The sequence below is a fragment of the Lepeophtheirus salmonis genome, chromosome Z (genome assembly GCF_016086655.4).
Source record: "Lepeophtheirus salmonis chromosome Z, UVic_Lsal_1.4, whole genome shotgun sequence".
Classification (NCBI taxonomy): Eukaryota; Metazoa; Arthropoda; class Copepoda; order Siphonostomatoida; family Caligidae; genus Lepeophtheirus; species Lepeophtheirus salmonis.
Window position 1 is genome coordinate 6,387,942 of NC_092584.1, and position 24,190 is coordinate 6,412,131.

The 24,190-nt window shown below is 31.0% G+C and overlaps 1 protein-coding gene across 1 annotated transcript in view; it reads left to right on the forward strand.

Moving 5' to 3' along the window:
• Positions 1-24,190, forward strand: part of LOC121130565 (transient receptor potential channel pyrexia-like) — a 110,988-nt gene that overhangs the window by 39,126 nt on the left and 47,672 nt on the right. The window contains 1 exon segment of the mRNA XM_040726311.2: positions 6,458-6,809. Coding sequence (XP_040582245.2) covers positions 6,502-6,809 — 308 coding nt within the window. The 5' untranslated portion in view covers positions 6,458-6,501.

The window sequence follows — 24,190 nt, forward strand, 5'->3', positions numbered from 1 at the left end:
TACTTTTCTAAAAATTTAATATTTGTAATTTAATTTAATTTTCAATTTTTTTCCCCATATAATTAAAATTGTTTTCAACAAAATTAATTTTTCTCTGAATGTCTATGGATTTTGAATTATTCTCCCAAAAATTTTATATATGATTTTTTTTTTTTCAAATAATTTTATATTTCAAATTTAATTTTTTGAGAATAGTCATGGATTTTTGAAAATTATTATGAATATCTAATCATCTTTTTAAAATAATTCTAAAAAATTAAATTTTCTCAGAATGACTGGATTCTTTTCTCTCTCTCTCTCTCTCTCTTTATTGTTCTAGGGAAGTTACATACGCAAAAAATATATAAATAAACATTATAAATAAATTATAAATTAAAAAGAAATTATTACTATAAACATAGTAAATAGATAATGTACACTATTACATGCATTTTCTCTAAAACATTGATAAAATTTGTCCATAGGTATAAAACAATCACTAAAATAATCCTAAGAATTCAGATTAAGATATTAACAATTTAAAAAAATAAGAGAAACAACAGCTAAACTTTCCATGGCAATGGAAAAAAAAGACAACTATTCAAATTTTGAGGCGCAGAACTTCTTAAACTGTCTATGGATGCGGATCAGGTGACGAAGAAACTTCTGATTGTTATTCGAACTTGAAGAGTAGTAGAAAATAAGATCCTTCACATATTTCCAATATATAACATCCAGATCAGGGATTTTGACGGTGAATGCTGAATACTTTGCAGACGTCCCAATAAAAATAGCTCTCAGTTCTTCCTTTCTGACTGGGTTCCCTTCAATTAACCTCCCAACTATTTAATTTTACATCTCAGAGAGCAAACTCCAAAACGTGTCTTTGTTGGAGCATTAGCGACATTTGATGTGTCCCTGAATAATACCAGAGGAGTTACGAACTTATAGCGTAGTCCAGATATGTTAAGGGAAATAAATTCTTTCATAATTCAAAGAGAAGAGCATTCAGCAAAAGCATTTATTGCTGTATTAAACAATTTCCCACAATCTTTGCAAGGAGCATTGAAAAATAGACATCCTGGGGGTATTTCAAATTGTGAAGTAAAACTTTTTCTATAATTAATTTTCGGAATTGAGGTCTTAATTCACTTTTTTCATGATATCGGTAGGTTTAAAACTTTTAACAACTTGTTGCATATTTCTTCTGCATCTTCCTTAAATTTGATTCGAAAGACATTCTCAAATGCCATGGAATGGACATTATATGAAATTCTGCGGCTTTCATGAGTGGATAAAAAAAAATTACTACAATTGAACATTGAGTTGTTACCTAAATCGTGAATCGAAACAATACCATTTGATAAACCCAACCATTCCAATTTTCTTGGTTCTACAATGTTTTTAAAATAAAACTTCCTGTTAGAATTTTGTCTCACCACGTTAATGGTCGGCTTTCCATAAAATCCTTTGAATTGCTGCTAAAGATGTATAAAATTTCTCCTGATGATTATTTATGAAATCCGTTCCAAGCATAAACCATGAGTAACACAGAGTTGATGAGATAGTGGATCGCCACTCAACGTTCGGATGTGGATTAAGATCAATTAAAACTTTTTGATATGTATAGAGAATAGCTGTATTAGGAATTATTAAGAAGTTAACCAGATCGATTCTTTTCTGAAGGTAAATTTTTCCCTAAAAGGAGATTGCTGAATTAACATATTTATCCAGAAACTTCCAGTTCAAAAAAGAGGTACTGTTTCAGTCCCATCCGATCCCAAGAATTTGAATTGCTCCCCTAACAACAAATCTGCAATTTGAGAATCTTTATCAGGATTCAATTTGCATATAGGAAGAATCATGGTTATTTATTGTTGATTTTTAAACCGGATCTCCTGACTTTTTTTTTTTTTTTTTTTGAAGTAGCCCCATTGCAAGCTCCATCCGTTTAGTTAATTGTCTTTCAGAATTAGTCTCTAACATTAACGTGACGTCATCATTTTTTCCAAAAAAAAAATAATTTTCAATGAATAGGTAATATTTTTTATTAATAATAATTGTTTTCTTTATTTTTATACCCTTGATTAAATTTGAGTTGGGGTTTATCCAAGTGTAGAAAAATAACAAAATAATTAAAATTCGTCAATACTCGATATTTTACCAAAAAAACAAAACACTCTACCTTGTTCAAATTTGTGTTATTTCATTATATGCGAAATGGAAAAACAACAGAAAGCCACTTACTTATCTTACATCATCCTAGTTTATTTATTCATTCATTATAAACGATTATAATCGATTTTGAGCCATTCATTTTCCCGAAATTGTACCTATAATTTTTTTTAAAAGTGATGTTAGGAAACACACTTCTTCTCAAGTGGTTTGTTAGGGGATGAATATTAAATAACAACATTGTTTTTTTGGTTGTGGAAGAGCAAAAATTAGTTGTTTGAGTGAGGATATAGTAACTTATTTTAAATGAATTATTTGTTTCTAAAATTTTTATCTACGTATCAGCTATTTGATTCATCAGTTTTAGAATTCTGGATTTGAAAAGTTTGACTTTTTTTTGTCTCAAAAACTTTATGTATGCAACTACAAATTAGGGCTGTGGATCATTAAAGAAAATAAAAAATGATCCTTTCTTACCAAAAAGGCATCTCCATGATTATATATTTATATTTTGGGGGAATTTGGGGAAGTTGCCTTTGATTTAATTTTTTTCCAAAAATTTCAAAATTAAAAATTTTTGTAAACAAATTTGAACTTTTTTTTCAAATTAAATTTAATATATCAAATTTTAGTTGAAATTTTTTGAAAAATCTATAGCTATTTACATAAAATTAATTTTTTGAAAAAAATTTCATTTTTGAAAATTATTAAATTTTTTGGGAAAAAATAATCCAAAATCCACAAATATTAACCAAAAAACAATGAATGTTTTGTAAAAAATATTCAAATTCTAAATTAAAACGAGAAAAAAAATCATAAATTAGATTTTAAATATTAAATTTTTGTGAAAAAAAATTCCAAAATTAAATTTTAAATATTAAATTTTTGGGAAAAAATATCAAAAATCCACAGTTATACACAAAAAATTTCATTTTTTGAAAATTAATTTGAAATATTAAATTTTCTAGTAAAAAGCAAAAAGTTCACAATTAGGGAGGGCTACAGCCCCTCCAACCTACTCTTTGGGATGCCCTTGCTTACTTATTTACTTTTTTGAAAAAAAAATCAATTCTTAAATTTTTTGAAAAAAAAATTCCAAAATCCACAAATATTAATAAGAAAATGAATCTTTTGTAAAAAAGATTCAAGTTCTAAATTAAATCGAAAAAAAATCATAAATTAAATTTTAAATATTGAATTTTTGTGAAAAAAAATTCCAAAATTAAATTTTAGAATATTAAATTTTTGGGCAAAAATATCAAAAATCCACAGTTATACACAAAAAATTTCATTTTTTGGAAATTAATTTGAAATATTAAATTTTCTAGTAAAAAGCAAACAGTACACAATTAGGGAGGGCTACAGCCCCTCCAGGCTACTCCTTGGGATGCCCCAGCTTACTTATGATCGTTTTCCATTTTTTGAAATTAATTTGAAATATTAAATTTTTTAGTAAAAAAGCAAACAGTACACAATTAGGGAGGAGTACAACCCCTCCAGGCTACTCCTTGGGATGCCCCAGCTTACTTATGATTGTTTTCCAGTGACGCATATGTAGAAAAGTGTAAAGTTAGTTTATGAAGTGTAATAAGAGGAAACCCATTTATTTTTATTAAAAACATGGACAAAACAGTCAATTTTTTGCTTCAAGCATTCAATTCAATTCAAGCTTTGAATAAATAAAATTCTCAAAATAATTTGCATTAAAAATTATTGAAATATTGAGAAGTAAAAAGTAGTTCCTCGCAAATATCTACATATATTAATGTAGCAAAGGGTGCAAATGAATCTATGTTTGGATGTTGCAAAAAAAGGCATTTTGATCTAAGAAATAAAACATAGTAATAACTGAATTAATTGTATTATCTTCCATAATGTAACATAAAATAAAAATTTATTCACATTTGTATAAAATATTAATTGTATTTAGACTCATTGTCCCTACAATTCCAATATTACTTATCTATCTTATGAATCATTTTACCTTGTATTATATAAATATTATGCATGTAATAAGATCAAATAAATATTAATTTTATTTCGCATAAGAACATGTTGCATGTCTACTGCAATGTCCAACCCCAAATAAGGCCGTCAGAAAGTCTAGGAACATGATGAACGCTAAACAATTAATTACATTTAGGTGATTATAATCCTAGAGATTTTTTTTATTGGAACTTTTTTATTACTCATTATAATTAGATAACATTATTTATCAATTTCAGCACCTTTGGTCTTAATGACACCCTCAACGCAAACACATTGCACACGTTGACAAGGTAGTATTTCAACATTGATCGCCACTCTTTCTCAACCAATTGCTTTAGGGACTCAATACTACTGTGACGTTGTTTACAGGTCTTGCTTTCAATTTGCCACTATATGCTGTAATTAAGGGAACTCAGGTAAAGGCTTTGTGGTGTCCAGAAGTCATTTGGCCATTCAATACAACCTTGTCATTCTACTGATTCTTGTTTTGCACTTTTAATTTACATTACCCGGATGGATCAAGTAGCCCAATGAAGAAATTATACCTTCCAACGAGACAGTACAACCCCCGGCCCCACAAGGCTAGAAAACTGTAGGATATCATCCCCACAAAATGTCCTCCCATTTGGAGCCCAGATTTCAAAACATTAGCTAGGAAGGAGGATTTTTTTCAAAAATGCTAAACTGGACTCGGAGGAGGTAAAGAAAACATCCCAGGAGAATCCCTTCATGTATAAGCGGGCCCCAAGAGATCTCTGGATTTCACACCAGCCTGTCCGGAGAGCTATAAAAAACGGGGTGAATAGAGTCTTGAAAGTGTGAAGAGGCCACTTTTGATATCAGCAATGAAAGAATCCCATCTTTTTCCGTTACAAGACTCTTTGGAATGAGTCTTTTGAATGTTTTTTTGACACTTTTGGGCCCCTACATCAGCGCTGCCAACCCTCTGACTACCCCTTTTGGGTGCATGTCGAGGGGAATGCCTGCGGTGTCTGTCATCCAAACACCGTAGCCCTCAATGCTACTGTCAGTCAACAGTGGGACACAATTACAGAGAGGACTACATTCACAACGGATACCGAGCCTTCCACCACCTCCTGCAATCCTCATTGCCGCTAATGTTGGGTACATTAATTATTATAAAAAAGCTTAGACACACATCTATTTATAGAATAAATGTTGTTGAAAAACTAATGTTAATTAATCATTTATATTTTGTTGAAGTTTAAAATTCAAAGTGTTCATATTTTATTGGACCACTTCGTAGATTGTTGGTTAAATTAAATTTTGCATCAATTATAATGATAAAAACTATTATCAACTGTTATATTTTTCTCGATACTCATTAGACATACAACTTTCCCCATACGGAACTCTTAAAAATGAATCGTAAACAGCTCTGACACTTGCTTCAAGCTCACCCCTCATAAAAAAATTAACTCAAGTATAACAACTTTATTTATGTATGAGATTCTTTACAATTGAGGAATGAGGACGAAAATGAGTAATGAGGGAAAATATGTAGGAGTGCCCCCTCCCATCATCTTTAGAAACTTTCCCTGTACACACATATATATGTACTCATTAAATGGGTCAAGAAATGTGCAAGAAGGCAAACTCCAGGCCATAAATATTTACAAGAAGAAGAAAGTAAATTTTTTATCTAAATATATGTGTATGTGTGTGTGTGTACCTAAAAGAGCTTTTAAATTACCAAAAGTCATTTTTCACATAAATAAATTAAATAGACTTTTTTTTTTTTTAAGTGCAGTATGCAAAATCTACAACGATTGTAATTATTATGCATCATAAGACTACATATAATTAAGTATGTGTGATCTTTCCAAGTTGTTTGAGTCATAAATAAATATATTAAAGGAAAGGAACACAAAAATGTGTTTATTTTTTTAATTATCTCAAACGTTGAACGATTTAAATGTGTCCATATTCACGGTACCCCTATACTTTAGGGAAGTAGGATTTACATTTTAGTGTTTGAATTGTATTTAGAATTACCATTTTATATGAAAATTTCGGATTTTGGATTTTTTAAGAAGAAATTTAAGATTTATTTCAATTTGAGGCTCTCTTCAGACTGTTGTTTAAGGCCCCTAGAGGCCAGGCATGTGCTTGATTGGGTCTAAAGCAAAGATAAATGTGCGGTGCACAGTTATTTTCTTCTTTTTTTTCAATTGCACACTTATTTTCTTTCTTTTTTCAATTTGAATTAAATTTCGATATGTCATGTTTTAATATGATATTTTCTGGACCTCTTAATAAGTTTTCTAATATATCATTATGATTATTCTTTCAGGAGGAAGCATCGTCTAAATTTATCTGGATCGTATCCGTATGGGGATGGCAGTAGACGATGAGGATGAAGAGTTACATGAAAAGTTGTTTATATCCCCCCAAAACAACAAGCCTACTCAGGTCAAATATCATTACGAGAGCAATGGAGGATCTCGAATCAATTTTGACTTGGAGGCGCTCAAACAACATCGTAATAATAACAATGCTATTAACATGAGTGGAAATGGAAGCGGAAGTGGAGGTGGAATGAGTTCTTCAAGTCGGAAGCATAGCATCAGTTCGGAAGAGTCCTTGAGTGACTATGAAGAATTGGGATTTGGACAAAGGAGAGGATCTATAGGACTCTGTTCCAGGTCAGCAGTAATACAATTTCATGTATAAGGTGTCTTTAAATAGTAAACTTAGGATTTTGGAGAGAGATTTTTTTTTTACCAAAATGAGTGAAAAAAAGTGTGCGAAAATTTGAAAAATGAGCCCTCAAAATATCATAACTGAGCATAATTTGTATTTAAAAATAAAAAAACAGTTTTTTAAAAATAATTTCAAATAATAAGTGTTATTTCATATAAGTTGTAATTTATCCATAAATTTTGCTGTATTTTATCGACAAATCAAGATTTGAGAAAGATTTTCTTCAGTTAATGTTGTTAGCCCTCGATCAGTATTGGTAGTTTTAAATATATTAAAAGATGACCACGTTAGTAGTTGTGACCCTGTCGAATGAAGGCATCTCATCCCCACTGATATCACGTCTAACCTTTTGCATATATGGATGATCAAGATTTGACTATTTGGTGCAAAAATATTTATTTTTTGTTGCACGATTCAATAGGGATTCTTCAAGAATAAATTTGTCCTCAAATTTCCAATTTCTCTATTAAGATCATGTCGGAATCATATCCAATCATAACCCTGATTGCATTTATAGATCGTTTTACCTTCAAAAAGAGAGCCTAATGAAGAAGGGTTTTTGCAAGAGGACTTTCCCTCGATTAAGATGATGTCGGAATCATATCCAATCATAACCCTGATTGCATTTATAGATCGTTTTACCTTCAAAAAGAGAGCCTAATGAAGAAGGGTTTTTGCAAGAGGACTTTACCTCGAAAAATATCATTAAAGAATTATCAAAAGCTTTTGTATAATCTAACTATAATCCCAATATCCTCAGTTTATTTCAAACCAGTTTAGAAACATGAGCAATTCTCCAACAAAACAGTGTAAAATAAGTAATTTGTCTCAAAATATTAAAAGTGAGCCATTTTTGCGCTATTCAGCGATCGTTCACAAATCCTAAGTCTAATCATTAGTGTATTACGAGAACTGTCGGAGTATGGGGTTGGTCAGAGAGGAAGGGAGGGTTTTGTAATTTAAATTTAAATACTATGTAAAAAGAAAGTCCATATTTTCCAGTAGATGGCTTTGCTAATGTGCAATATATATTTAGTAACAGTAAGAGTCCTTAATTTTATGCTCAAACTCCCAATTGAGTCATTTGCAGAGACACAAACAAACTTTGCTTTATTGATAAAGATTTAATTTATAACTCATCAGTCCAACTCTCATTCACCAATAGAAAAGAAAAAATGAACAAAAATTGTTCACAGCTGAATAAAAGCTATCTTAACCATACAATACTATAAGCCACCGGACCCAAAGGAATGAGCGGACAGACAATAAACTACGACAACAACAAAAATATAAGGGAAAGAAATAAGGTCTAAATCTACAAGCTATTGCACCGACTATATAGAGTTATTATCCTCTCATGATTCATGACTTAAAATGGTTATTTTTTATAAAATATTTGTTAATACTTTTTGATATTATCTTTATTAAAGAATTGAGTTAAAAATTTAATTTTTAAATGAATTAATAAATAGGTAAAAAAGAACCGAATTTACTTAAGTGAATATTAGACTATAAACCTGAATAATATTTTTAGAAAATAATAACCTTAAAAATTAAATATAAGTAAATTTGGGCAATAAACAAGAAATCCGTTGCACAATTACATGCATACTCACTCCAACTTTTTTTTTGTTTCGGTTAAACGGGAGCTTTCGTTATTTCTTATCTTAGAATCTTCAAATAAAGTAGGAATTGTATTAAGTACCAAACGCCACTTTCTTTCGTAAGACTTCTGCAGTAACATTTATTCTTTGAAATGGGCCTAAAGCGAATAATTAAAGTACAAATAATTAAAATATGGAGCCCAGTGACATCCTTATAAAACAATCCATTAATTTCATTTTTACATATCTGACATAGTAAAAAATATTTGGTTATATTACTTGGTAAACTCTTTTGTGGGAGCCCAATTCGAACGTTTGATGGCATTGATCCACAACTTCCTTCGATTGATATCTTCTGGAAAATTAAACATTTTCTTGGGCGATAAGCCAGGAGGCTTTTTACTCCAAGTTGATCAATTATTACAATACACTGCACTCGACGTTATCATATTGAAAAATATATTGCAATTAATAAGTATTGCCTAGTTATCATAAATAATTAAATTAAGCTCACAAAGTAGTATATAAATTATCTCAAAGAGATTTAAAATAGACCTGATGGCAGTTGACAATTTTAAGCCAATTAGCAGAGAGAAGGAAAAAACATGCCCTTATTCTACTAATTGTCCACTCTTTTCCCTTTGTGCCCTTGACTAAAAACACGTAACCTATGTCTCAAGCGCACCCGCTACAAATGTGATAGAAGAATTAAAAATAAGTTCATAAGTTTATTTGTCAAGAATTCTTCATATTTTTATGGGAAAAAAATAATTCATTAGATTTAAATAGTCAAACATTTACTTATATTAAAAATATACGACCTGTGAAACATCATAAATCACAATTTCTACGAAATTATTTAATTATAATGTCACACCTATCTCAGGTCTATTTTTTAAATATACTTTCAACAATTTAAATGTAATGAGTGTGTTTTTGTTTTTTCCATAAAAATATGAAAAATAGAGTTATGAATTTATGTCATGTCATTGATGTAATTTATCAGTTAAGCCTTCATTTACAAGTTTCTATTATTATGTGTAGTGATGAAACGATTTAAATAAATTATCGCTCCTAATTCTTTAAAAATACTTTTTCACGAAAATCTGTAAGATTTTTTTTGGAAAGGAACAAATGTTTCACTCAATTTAGTGAAATTATATCAACTCATTGACTTCTCAAATTTTATATCATATATTCTATTGATAAATATATAAACATTTAATAACTAACGAATAATATAGGAGTTACAAAAAATTAAACAATATTTAAAAATGTTACAAAAACAAAACTTGAACAAATGAATTAAAATTTCACAAAATAGAGCAATTATGGGAAATTAATAACAATTATAACGTATAACATTAAAATTTATAGGAAATTACAGATAAAATCATATATAAATCAGTCCTAATTTCCAATTTGTTTAATTCCCAATCCTTCCAAAAGAAAGGATTTTTATCCAAATATGTCAAACAAGTCCAATTGGGAATAATATTTCAGATGTACTTCTTGGATGAAAGTAATGGGTATCATTTTGCGCGGAACATATATGGCATCAAATCCACTAAGTCGGGAAACAGTTAAAAAAGTGGAACATTAATTACCTTTAAAAAAAAATAAATGAAAAATGTGAAAGAACCTAATTTTGTAAAAAAAAGTTCTAAAAATGGTCTAACCCCACGTAAAAACTTATACGAAGAATTGTTCAATAATACTTCATTATACTATATTTTAAGATTTCATAAAGGTAGTAGACAAATAATTCAGTTTGAACTAGGAATATAATTATAGACTGTAAACTAAGAATCAATATGATAAAATTTGATTTTTTCATATCTTTTAAATAAGAAACTTAATTTAAATTATATTATTGATAATGAACGTGTTTATTTTTTAGTTATTGATAATTTAATGTTATTGTATAGTGTTAGGTATATAAATATATGTACTGTAAAAGCTCTTATGATTGTATAATCCTACCTGTAAATTTATTCCAACAATTGTAATCGATAAAATCATCACAAAATCAAATAATAATTAATGTAATATAGTATTAAGACTTATTAATAGGTAACAAATAATTAAGTTTGAAGAAGGGCCATGATTATAGACTGTAAACTAAGGATACAAATACTTTAATTAGGCTTTGAATTAACTCTTATTCGAGTTCATTGACGTCCAAGAAGAAAAACGCCAGTACAAGTTTGCACACTACGACTCCCGTTCAAAGTTTTCCTGAAATTGATTCTACTCTCATGATTCATGGTATATATAAGAAAAAAAATTGTAATGCCTTACATAATTAGATATGATCTCCTCCGGCCTCAGTCAATAGATGGACTCCGAGAGAACTCACCCCAAATACTCCATAAGAGGCAAATTTTCAAGTTCGGGCACAAAATGATACCTTCCATCCTCTTTTGCGATCCTTCAAAGTGACAATTAACTGAATAACTCGAAAAAGTCGAGATTCTTCTCTTCTTTCGCCTCTTTATATATATTCTTCGTCACACTTTGCGTCTCTATGATTGAAGGTATTTCTCATTTATTGAAAGGTTGGATAATTGAGGTTCCACTGTCTCTTTCTTCAATTTCGAAATAGAAGGAGAAAGTATGACGTGCGGGCAGACTTGTACAGGGTATCCAAACACAAAATGATTTTTTTGTTAACTTGAAAAAATAGCGCCATCTATATGTAAAGTCTGGGAGATTTCAGTCCATATAATATTTTTTTTTTTTTTTTTTTTTTAATCCATTAGTTAAAAAATTGAAAAATTATTTTCTTTTGAAAATTTTAAAGCTTAAATATTTTAGAAAAAGAAATTCAAAATATTAAATATTTGATATTTTTATTTCAAAAATTCACAACTATTGACAAAAATTATAAATATTAAATATTTTTGAAAAAAATTAAAAAATCGATAACTGTTCTCAAAAATTAAATTTTTTTGGGACAAAATTTCAAAAATTCACAGCTGTTCAGAAAAAGTTAAATTTTTTTTTTCAAAATGAAATTTAAAATATTAATTTTTTTAAGAAAAACTTCAAAAACTTCTTAATTATTCATAATTTTTTTTCTTTTTTTTTGAAAAACAACTAGAAAAATTAGATTAAATTTAAATATTAAATTTTTTGATTTAATAATTTCAAATATTCAATTTTCTATTAAAAAATAAAAATTAATTAATTTGGGCTGAAGGGGCCAATAGCCTTTCCAGCCTACCCCCTGCGGACGCATTTGGATAGTTATGTAAAACAAATGTTTACTTATTTTGTTTCCTTGCCGAAACGAAACAAAAAAAAAATTCCAAAATCAGTTTAAAATTACCCATTCTTCCAAACTATGCAATTATTTCTTGCATCATAACCAAAAATTGGGCCTCCAACCATCCCTACACGGTACACATACACTCATTTCAGAACAAAAATGTCTAAAACAAGACCCGTAGTCCGAAAATGGAGCTTCTAAGGGTTGTATTTGGACCCGAGGGGAAAAAATATAATTAATAATATGAATCTCCAGATGACAGATAGGTATGCAAGGTAGATCTTCCCTAGAGTACTCATTTATTTTTTGAGAATCTATTTCACTCCGATACGGTTATTCTGTTATAATATTGTTTTATTCTATTGGGAAATCCTCGCGAACTATAAGTAAAATTTGTAACGCCTTCGAAGGCTCAATCATAATTATTATAATGAATAGAAGTAAAAGATTATAATTAGTTCAAGAATACAAATGCACGTAATTTTTTAGACTCATATTTTCGAAAAACTAAATCATCATTGCTTCCTTTTGTGTTGACAGCCTATAATTATATGGACGTTAATAGCATATCGTGTTTCAATGTTTGAAGTTTGATACCCCACATTCAAATTGTATTTAGAACCTATCCTAAATTTATAAAAATCACTTAATTTCTTCTATTTATAGTATACAAAAAATCATTTGTTAATTTCCTTTTCATAACTTTAAATTTGCAAAATGATTTGAACGTGAATTACTCCTTGAATAATAATGCTAGATAACAAAAATTGATACTATTAGATTTGCAAGAATTTAAAACTAATGCAGTTTGCTCAAATCAAGTAACGAAAACCGAATTTATTCCGGAAAGCCAAAAAGCTTAAGATATTTGAAGAATCGCCAATAACAAATTACTTAATCGACTAATCATCCACAATTATAAAATTAAATATGTTGTCGATTAAAAATAACATTTTTCTGTACTAACATCTCTGAATGAAAAGTTCCTACAACTTCTGCAAAACCTTACAGAGCCCTCTGGATTGCATCATCTAGTGACATGTAAAGTCCAATGCATAAATCGTCACAACAATATCGATGACCTCAAAACCTGTATGTCCATGAGAAAGAAATATATCATCAACTTGTGCAAGGCGTTCATGGGCCGCCTGGGGCGTGTCATTGAAGCCAATGCCACTAACATTTATTAAGTTCAATTACAATAGGTATTTGCAGTAAACTTGAAAAACTTCATCAAGATCTCTATCATGGTCATAATTTGTTAACTCACAAAAGGGCACTTTTTTTAGTTTTTTGTACCCTTGAAAGATGATTTTTTTTTTCGCTGCAAAACTTAATGCAAATTTCCACAAAGGATTTGTATATTGTGTGGCATCATCCAATATATGCACATCAAATCAAGATGGCAGATCAATTTACTGAAGAACAAATTGCAGAATTTAAAGATTTATTTTCATTATACTTTGGGGCGGAATCCTCTTGAAGCAGAACTTCAAGATATGTTTAATGAAGTGTTCCATCAACTTACCAGAATTCTTGACGATGATGGCTTGTAAGATGAAGGATAGATATATTAAAGAGGAAATTCGAGAAGCTCTCCGAGTTTTCGATCAGAATTTAAGGCATCTTATGACGAATATTGATGAAAAGCTCAGTAGCAAAGATGTAGAAAAAAAGTTATCTGCAAGACTGATGGTTAGGACAATTACTTAGAACTTGTAACGATGATGACTTCAAAGTGATTTGCCAATTTGTTCGCTATTTGGCTTTATTTGAAATCTCCATTTGTTCTAGTATTTTGTGATTAATCATATTAGATGACTTCTTTTTTTACTCCAGCCAAACAAAATGAGAAAAGTCTAAATTCATTCAAAAAAAAATTAATTCACTATTTGAATTATTTGACTATACAAGACAATACATACGTCCTTAAATTTACGAATTGCATAACTGTACCTATTGTGTCCTTGATAGGTACTACACCATTGGGTCTAAGTGGGTGAAACTTTGCATGGTATTCTCTTTTGAAAGAGGCCAAGCTAAGACGAGGGTGCCAATTTTAGGTGGAGTCATATAAGGGGGCTTATTTTATGCCTAAAAAACAAAACATGTTTTTTTGGAGCTGAAGGAGACTAAATAGGGGTTTGATTTATAAATCAAAAGTGACTGGCGTCACAAATAACAACTAGTTGCATAAACTTGTTTTCTAAATTTATGCAAATCAAAACATTATTGGCAAAAATTAAATTGTTGAAAAATGTAGTTTCTTTTTTTTTTTTAGGTACAAAGAAATAGATTTCCAATGAAATATTGGATTTTTAGATAATAAAGTTTGTAGAAATGTGTCTGGAAATTCGTTTGCATATGAATTTGACACAAAAACATTGAATTTAATTAATTTACTTGTCATTTTCTGAATATTTTTTTCATTTCTTTTTCTTTGTTTCATCAAACGTCTATTTTTTAATTTTTAAGAAAAATGCCACAAATTGATGGATTTGGGACAAAAAATAAAATATCTTGAAATACTTTATAGTAGTATTTTAGTTTCCTGATCATTTGATTAAATACTTTTAGCAATATTAACAAATGTGAATCAGTTATCGAAAGTTATTTTTTCAATTATTATTGATATCAATATTATCCATAACTTTTTTGTTTTTGCAAGTACGAAAAAAATCTTGGCAGGCATTTGCATTTTCGTTACAATGCAAATAAATATTATCTACTACTTTTTTTTTCTTTTTTAATTAGTGAAAGATAGTTTTTTGCAATTTTCTTTGCGAATTTCGATTTGGCAATTTTTCCACCATAAAAGATGTACTTCTCATCATGAAAAAAATATTTCATGCATATATCTTGGTATGTTACTTGAAGTCTATAACAAAATTTTATATTTTTTTAGATTCATAGTAAAATAATTCATATGAAATTCAGGTTCTCTATTATAAATTATCAGTATAAATACCATAGCGCTTGCCCGGACCGAAGGGATCTAAATATTAAAAAGAAATAGGCTCGACCATTACCAATGTGATTTTACCGCTCCCACTTTGTCCCAACAACGACCGGTATACCTATGCTAATTATTTTATAAATTATACTTTACATAAATATCAGTGAATAAGGGATCTTCTTATTTTTGGTAGTGATGGGCCTATTCAAAAAAAATATCCCGATATCGAATACGATACGATTCTAGTCAAAATTACCAATGCACCTTCCCATTCTTTAATATTTTAAGTAATGGTTGAAAGTATTGGTTTTTAAAAAAATTGAAAGATTAAACTTCAATTATAAAATTATTTTTTTTGAAAAAATTTCCTTTATATAATTTTATATTTAAAAATATTCCAAAAATTTACAAATATTAATAAAAAAAATTGTAAGAGCCATTATTACTCTCAAAGTATTTAATTTTTAGCAAAAGTTTCTTTTTTTTGGAAAAAAATTTCAAAATAATCTGCAGCGGTTCTCAAAAAAAAAAATCAAAAAGTAAATTTCTAATATAAAATTTTTTGCAAAAAAAAAAATTAAAAGATTAAATTTTTTTCACCAAAGTTTAAAAAACACATAGTTATTTACAGAAAGTTAAATTTTTTGAGAAAAATTTGAGAAATTGAATTAAATTTTAAATATTGAATTTTCTTTTAAAAAGCAAAAATTTCTTAATTTTGAAATGCTATTTTTTTTAATAACCTTGACAGTAATAAATAAATAAATACCTTAATAAATAAGAATCGGAATTACAAATTAAATATTATTTTCCCCAATTCCAAAAAAAAAAAAATTAATTCTCCAATTCCGATTAATTTTATAATTTTTGGGGTCATTCAAATATTTTTTTGTTTATGGATATGTACGGTCAATATGTACAAAATAATATTATATTTATTAGTAGTTAACATAACTTTTTAAAAAAGGGACTTTTCATTGAAAAAATTATAATGAATAAAACAAACAGAACAAAGCCATCGAGTAGGAACATATTTTTAAATCAAATATACACACGTAAAAAAAGTTTCTTATTAGTTGTGTCATTTTCCATTCAAGCATTTACTCAAACGATAAATACAAAATGTTCTTTAATATTTTAACAAGCTAACAAAAAAATATTTCTCAAGAATAAAATAATTTACCAACATACTTAGCTTATGTATTAATTCGATGAAAAAGAAGAAAAACACTCGTGACTATGGACCCGTTTCTCAATTATTTGTTTTAAATTCGTTAACAAATATTAATAATATATACAGGGTGTCCACGATAAATTGGAACTACTTTAAACTTCATCCAGATCCATAATATGGATATTCGTGGTTAAATCATACTAATATAAAAGGTTGCGTGAACAATACACTATAACTTCCAACAAAATTGTTTTGACAACAAACAATAGTCATCATAGAACAAGCAAGGAGACACGCCATCCTCGAATTGGCTCGCACGGGCCACAAGCCCTCTGCTATCTACAAGCTTCTTAACTACCCCAAGACCACGGTGTACCGGGTCTTCAATGCCTGGGAGGTTGAGGGGAAGGTCTGCTGCAAGGCCCACAACATGAGAAGTGACCGAATCCGCACTCCCCACTTCCTTGAAGGCTTCTGGAAGTCCATCAAGGCTTCGCCAGGAACTTCCTGGTCCAGGCTGGCCAAGAACCGTGGAGTGACCAAGCAGCTGGTCTCCAAGGCTGTGAATGAGACCTCGGGTGCAGGTCATACCGCATGGCCAAACAACACATCCTCACGGGTTCCATAAAGGCCACTTGGGTCACCAACGGTAAGCGTCTCCTCAATTACCTGAAGAGCCATGGAGGAAGAATCATCTTCTTGTCCGACGAGAAGAACTGGACTGTCGACAGAAGCTAAAACGTCCAGAATGACAGGTGGCTTGCCAAGGAGAGAGAAGAGGTCCCTGCGGTCTTCACCACAAAGTTCCCGGCCTCCGTGATGACCCTGGGTGTCATCTGCAGCACCGGTGAGGTGATGCCTCCTTTCTTCTTTAATCCCAAGGAAAAGTTTAACGCGATAAGGTAATGCGAAGTCATGGAGGAGTTTGTCATCCCCTGGATGAAGGATACGGCCGTTGGGAGGGAGTTCATATTCCAATAAGACTCAGGGCCACACACATCGCCATGAGGACCACTAACCTCTTCAACTCCCACGACATCACTTTCTGGGATCGCAACATTTAGCCCTCCAACTCACCCGACCTCAATCCGTGTGATTACTACTGGTAGGGAAGTTGGAGAGGGAAGTCTGCAAGGTCAGCCACAAGAGCATGGCGGCCCTGAAGGGCTCCATTACGAGGGAGTGGAATGCTGTCGATTCCGCGGAAGTCATCAGGGCATGCAAATCCTTTAGGTGCAGGATGGAGAAGATGGTGGCTGCTGAGGGAGGACATGTTGAATAAATTTATTGTTTAATATCATGTCTAACTTTTTCATATTAACAAATACAAGCAGGTTGAATTTTAAGATAGTTCCAATTTATCGTGGACACCCTGTACATACAGGGTGGGGATTTTGAATCCGGACTATTTAAGGATAATGGCCATATTGAGAATAAGTTGTGATGTATTTACAGGTTCCAACTTGTATAAGCAAATTGTACAAGTTCCAATTTATTTGTCATTAAATGCATTATTCAAATACAGCATTTGTCAATCTAATTATTAACTATTAATTAATACTATAATTTCATTTTGATATATTAGAATTACATGGTTATTATGTATTTATGACAGGCTTGAACATTGAACAGAAAAACGAACGGTGTTCACTCTTTCCGTTCATTTTTTGAATGAATGAACGACGTGCGAGAAAAAATATATGAACGCCGTTCATATTCTTATTGTCAATAAAAGGTGGCTTTTAGACTATTTTTTTCCAAAGATTACTACATCTTTTTATCTTGATTATGAGTAAAATCATATTTATTATCTTTGATGTTGGCTAAAATATAGTTTATTTTGTCATTTTTTTTTTTTCAATCCGTTGCTTTGTTTAATTGTATTTGCACTGGAAAATAAGTCCTCTCAAGATAGCCTTCAAAATTACAAACAAAGTGTAATGGATCAAGTAAAAGGTTTAATGGACGTTAATGCAATTATTTATATAGTGTTTTGTAAAGTTTTGACTTAATTTTTTAATGAGAATTACAAAAATTAAGACTCGACATTAGCACCTTCACCTTTATTACTGCACAATATGAAAGTACTTTGTCTTAATTTTTAACATCTCTTTTTTTTTCAATATCTATCATTAATTCTCTGGAGAGCGTGGGAAGATATTCATATACTACAATTTCATGTTATACAATTCAATTAAAATTTTTAAAGAATCTGAGACTGTCTGAAATATTAAGAATTTATCTACATTAAATATAAATAACATGAATTTGATTTTCGCCATTTAAGTAATGAAAATCCAGCATTTCTATGGGATCCCCAAAACACTTCTATTCTTCAGTGCACGCCTCCTGCAAATTTTTCCTTGTGAGTTCCAACCCAAGGAAATTAATTTACTGAAGCTCCAAAACATTATAAAATCAAACCGTCATATATTTGGGAAGTTTCCTCCCAATAATTATTTAATAAACTTAGAGAGATTCATATGTTTTGTTTAAGGCCAGGTAGGAAAAACAGCTTGATGAATGGGCTTTTCAAGCCGTGGATGATTTATTATTGCAATATTAAATTCAAATCATTTGTCTTAAACTATAATTCGCAGTTGTGAGTCTTTGAGTACATAATTCTAGTCGATTTTATAGCTTTATTTTCGTACTAATTAGATGTTGTTGCCCATTTGTGGGCTTTAGGCAAAGGCAGTTGAAAAATCAAAAAAAAAAGTTGAATGGACGTTTGAGGATTCTCCCTACTCTTGTTTCTTGTATTTAAATTTTATTTATAATGTATTGTAATCAACCATGCAATCGAACAGGGCCTATCTGAATCAATTTGGCGCCCTCTGCAAAATATCTAGGTTTATTTAATATTATACTGCTACACAAAGCTGAATATATTCATTGCATTAGAAATTAATTATATTCAGAGAAAATATAAATACCTCTAATAATATAATAAACAATTAAAATATGTAACGTCCATAGCCAATCCAAAATATAGAATTGAAACATGTACAAAAAGAAAACTGTAGACATACAAACTAAAAAATTTACACCTTCATGAATATTTGTATAGTTTATACAAGGGGTAGGCAATCTTTGAGACATGGTTGCCGACTTCAACATTTCTAATTAATGAGTGTGCCCCTATCACCAATAATGGTCAAAGATATAGACAAACTCAGGAATATGTTATAATTTGCCCATGTCAGTGAATATCCCTCGGCGGGCCATAGGTTGCCGACCCTGGTGTATACCGTTGATATGTACTTATTATTTTTATACAAAGAAATGCAGTTATTATCTAATAGGAGCGGTGCATTCAGGTTGGGTTGTTGACGAAAATATAGACAAGTGGTTCAGGATTCATTTTATCCTCTCACACGGCAATCCCCTAGACCCCCCTCCACCCCACCAGTCTTTGTTTTTGTTTAATGTATCTAACAATAAATAATAATAAGATAAAAATAGAACCCGCCTGTTTGAAGAGGTTAACACTATAGACAAACTAAGACCATTGTAAGTATACCAGAGATGAACTCATAGCTGGTACATATTAATGGACAACGGCATTCGTATTCAGAGGACATCTTAAGAATTTTGTACTTTGTCTTATAAGATTTTTGTTAGTGAAATTGGATGAGCAGACTTTCATAAACATAGATCTGAGAGGATTGGCAGGATATTAGGGTATGAACTTGCTCCGGATTGAAAATTATCCCCCTATACAACAAAAAATAGAATCCTCTTCGAGGCCGTCTAGCCTGAGTTCTAAAAGTCTGACAAATTTTGTACTTGGCGCCATTCGAAAGAACTGACAAAAAGCTACAATTAAATTTTTGATTTGTTTTTGTGCGATCAAAAATGTCCGAGCACATCGACTCCACGCATAAGATTTACTCCAACAAGAAGATCTTTGCAGTGGACGCTATTCTGAACAGAAGAAATGATCTCATATTGGCTGAAACAGGAGCTCAGGTCCAAAGAACCTTCAGGACAAAACATTCATCTCAGGTCATGGTCCTAGGAGTCGTGGTGTCCCACGGTAACAAGATGCCTCCCTACTTCTTCAAGGCCGACAAGAAAGTTAACGCGGTCGTCTACTACAAGGTCCTCAGGTACCATGTCTTTTCATGGTTGAAGAGTACGTTCCCCATGAAGAACTATGTGTTTACCCAAGGCGGTGCAACAGCACATATGTTCAAGAAGGTGCAGCATTTCTGGAGGGAGAGGATGGCTGCCTTCTGGGTAAAACGGCTTTGAAAGTTTCCTAATTTTAGAGTCCTCACCCTGTAGTAAGTAAAAACGTTATGTTAATCGGGGAACTTCTACTTTGTTGAAGGTTTTTTTGGGGGGGTATAATTAGAATAACACCTCGTGATGTTATTATTTTTTTATTTTTTTTAACAAGAACAAAAAGATCTCCTTTTATGCGTAAGATTTTTATTTACAAAAGAGTATATAGTTTTAAAATATCTACTATGGGCAGATATATTGAGTTAATTGCAATCTGAGTGAGTAGAAATCCCATGTTAATAAGGTCAAAATCATAATAGCTCTTGTATTTAAATAGGAAGTAATTAAATAAAAAATTATATAGGGAAACTATGGATTTTTATAGAACGATTCATAGGAGCTCTGTAAGGATCTTGGAACATTAAAGAGACTCTATTAAGAAAATAAGTGACAAGCATATTAATATTGGATATATATATTTTTTTCTTTATTCACTGTTCTTTTAAATGAACAAAGCAATTACGTAAATAAATAAATATACATATATAAACTTTATAGTCATTGCTTCAAAACTTTCAAAAATTTCCATCAAAAATGCCAGATGAAAAATAAAAACACAGAATAGCCTATTTCATCATGCCAGCAGTGTTGGGATTTTAAAGGAAAGGGTGTTATATCTAAGACAAGGGCTTCTACAAGATGTACATTATGAAGTTGAGTTCACGTTGGCAAGAAGTTATACAATAGAACGTGGAATACGGGGGTCTTAAATCCGATGATTGTACAATTCATATAAAGTATTGAAATAAAGTGAAAAATAGGAAATTATTTTTTCTTTAACTTATTATATATACCGAGTGTAAAAACGTACCGAACCGATGCACAACCCCGTACTGTAGTAGCCCATGGTATTAACATTCTTTACTTTAAATGTCGGATTTGACGAGTAGACCATCAATAACAAGAATTCTGTTTAAGTCAAATAAGTATAAAGTATTTCTATACTAAGATAAAAAAGTTGAAAAATACGTATTTTAATTATAAATAAATACATTATGACTCTATCCCCTCAGGTCAGAAAGATAGGTTCGTGTGAAAATCCCCCCTGATTCAACTTCTTCAAATATTACATATTAAAAAATATATGCATATAATATAGCCTGAGTCCACCTCACTCATCAAGTATGAATTAACCTATGCACAAGTACATTAGACAGGTTCATAAATTGGTTTGTTGTTTTTTTTCAAAATGTAACGGAGAAGATAACACTATCCATAAATATTGCTATTGGTGAAAAAGGAAAAAAAATATACGTTTGTGGTGTATAAAATATGTCCTGGAAAGTGGAAGTGGCTTTTCTTATTGGACAATCTGAAGAATCTTTTTATATTTGTCAAAGTTGTTGTCATAATTATTTAATTCTTGAAGACAGAACATCTAAGTATAAAGTAATAACTAGTGGTTGTGTTTGTGGCTCTCAATGAGAGCTTGTTCCTCTGGAGATATAATTATAATTTCGTGTTGTTCTCGGAGTAGAATTGAGGATCCATATCGGAGTAATCCCTACCTATATCATTGGTAGATCCGGAGTGGGGTTTGTGTTTATTTCCATCCTCTCAGAACTGCGTGCAGCTGATTTAACAAAATGTCATAGAAGCTTAATTTTGCTAGAATGAGTATTGCACGCACCCAGAAAGTCTCACATTTTGTTTAGAGCTGTGTGTCAATGTGATAAAAATAATAAAAGCAAGATTAAACTGGTTGAGTTTGCATCTTACTCCTACCAGTTGGGTCCATTGAAATCTGAACACTTACTAATTCAAAAGTTAATGCAGATTGAGTGATTGAAATTTATTCATATTTCCATACATTAAAGTATAAGCAATTAGTTTCAAAACAATACAAACGTGAGCTGTCTGGCTTACATACAAGTCGAGTAAATGAATCTTGAACGTGATCAACGAATTTCCATTCGCACACTCCAAGCAGTTGGGCGTCTCCAGAACCATTGTCTACACCGTCAGCAAGTACAAAACGTTGTAGAGGAAGAATGGATCTGTCAAAAAGGCCAAACTGGATCCAGAGTAGTTGAAGAAAATAGCTCAGGTCAATACCCTTATGTCCATGAGGGCACATGCAAGAGATCTTTGTGTTTCACGCCAGACTGTCGAAAGAGATATAAAAAAAAGTGGGTGGAAAGAGCCTTTTGAGGGAGAGAGGCCACTCGTGATGAAAGAAACACATATCTTCGGTTACGAGAATCTTTTGAATGAGTCTTTTGAAGTATTTTTTCACAATTTTAGCCCTTCTGCAGCCCTGATGCTAACACCCTCGACTACACCTTTTGGTTGAATATGAAGGGGAAGGTCTGTAGTGTTCGTCCTCTAACCACCAAGACCTCCAAAGTCACTATCAGCTAGCAACGGGATTCCATGACAGAGGACTACATCTGCAGTGGAGTCTGGTCTTCCGCCGCTCCCTGGAAGCCATCATTTCCACTAAGGGTAGCTACATTAATGATAAAGAGAGCTCAGACACACATCAATGTATAGTATTAATTTTGTTGAAATTCTTTTGTGGATATTAAATTATATGTTGTTCAAGTTTAAAATTCAAAGTGTTCAGATTTGTATGGACCACTCTGTAAGTGCATTAGATAATAATCATCTTGTAGAAACTTATTAGTCATTATTAACTCAGGATAACTAGAATACTAGAATTGATAACGCGAATACAATAGTATAGCTATAGTTGACAAGTCAATTAGCAGCTAGATTTTGTTATTACCTTCCCTTTTCAGGGGTATTGTCTAAAATTGTGAGCAATTTCTATTCTCTCACATTTCCAATAAAATATTTAAGAACCATTTCCTTGGATGCATATTCCGTATATAATATATTTTTGAGCAAAAGATATGAACGATATATTATGCACCCATCTTTCCACAAACCCTTTCACACCAACTTAATTATCTCAACTGGACACACTAATTACAATGATTATTTACTGTATATGGATTGCAAACATGATGCAAATAATTTATTGAATCTACGTCCATAAATTGGTTTATTTTTACGCATTAATCAGGTTTAGTCGAATATTTTGAGAGAGACACCCTGAAGTGAAGAGTGAAGTTAAACAAGTTCCTTTAATGTCTCAATTTATTTTTATAAGAGAGCCTCATTTTTTATGTTAACTCATTAGAATTAAATTGGTACTGCTATATATGTAGGGATGGGGAAAACGTAGAGAAAAATAACAGTTTTTAATCTTTTTGTCTCAGTGTTCATGAAAATTGATAAACAGATTACAACATACATGTATTTTTCTAATTGTCTGACTTTCCCCATTCGAGACTAGGACTTGAAATTCCCGTTATACTTGAGGCTGGATCTTGAATTTTAAGTCAAACTCGGGACTCGGTCAGGAAGTTCAAGTTACAATCTGACTAGTCCTGAAATTTTTGCGACTCATTGCCCTCCCGTCCACGCAGCAATGTTTTCAAAATGGTTATTTATTTATTTTATTCGGATTCAGAAAGTTTCACATCCACTCAAAAAAGAAATCTGCTTAATTCAAGCCTCTTAAGAATCTAGATGGATCTAATGGGAATTTTTATCATTACTCATTAGAGAAGGATTTCGTGTGCACTTTTTAGGTGGCTCACTTTGTAGAAATTGTTGATCTGAAGAATGAATTTTCTTTTACTTAGCAGTTGTCATTACTATCTAATTCCTGGGTAGTGAACTTCCCTTCCTACTACACTCAATTATATTCTAAACTGATTGGACATTCGTGGGTGCACATAAAATACATAGAGTAACCTTAAGGATTTGTTGCAGAATTATTATTGCCAGTCATTGTTAGACTCAGAGTAGAATTGGGGATCATTTGTAGTGATTCTTCCCAATGCCCTTGTTTATTTTCCCTACTCCCCCTTCCTCGTCACAGCTGATTGTAGATGATCCAATGAAACATTATCATAGCTAAGCTACTCTCCCTAAAACCATTCTTCAAATTTTTCAGTTTTCAATTTTTTTTTTTTTTTTTTTTTTTTTTTTTTTAATATCCCCAAAACCCAAAATGT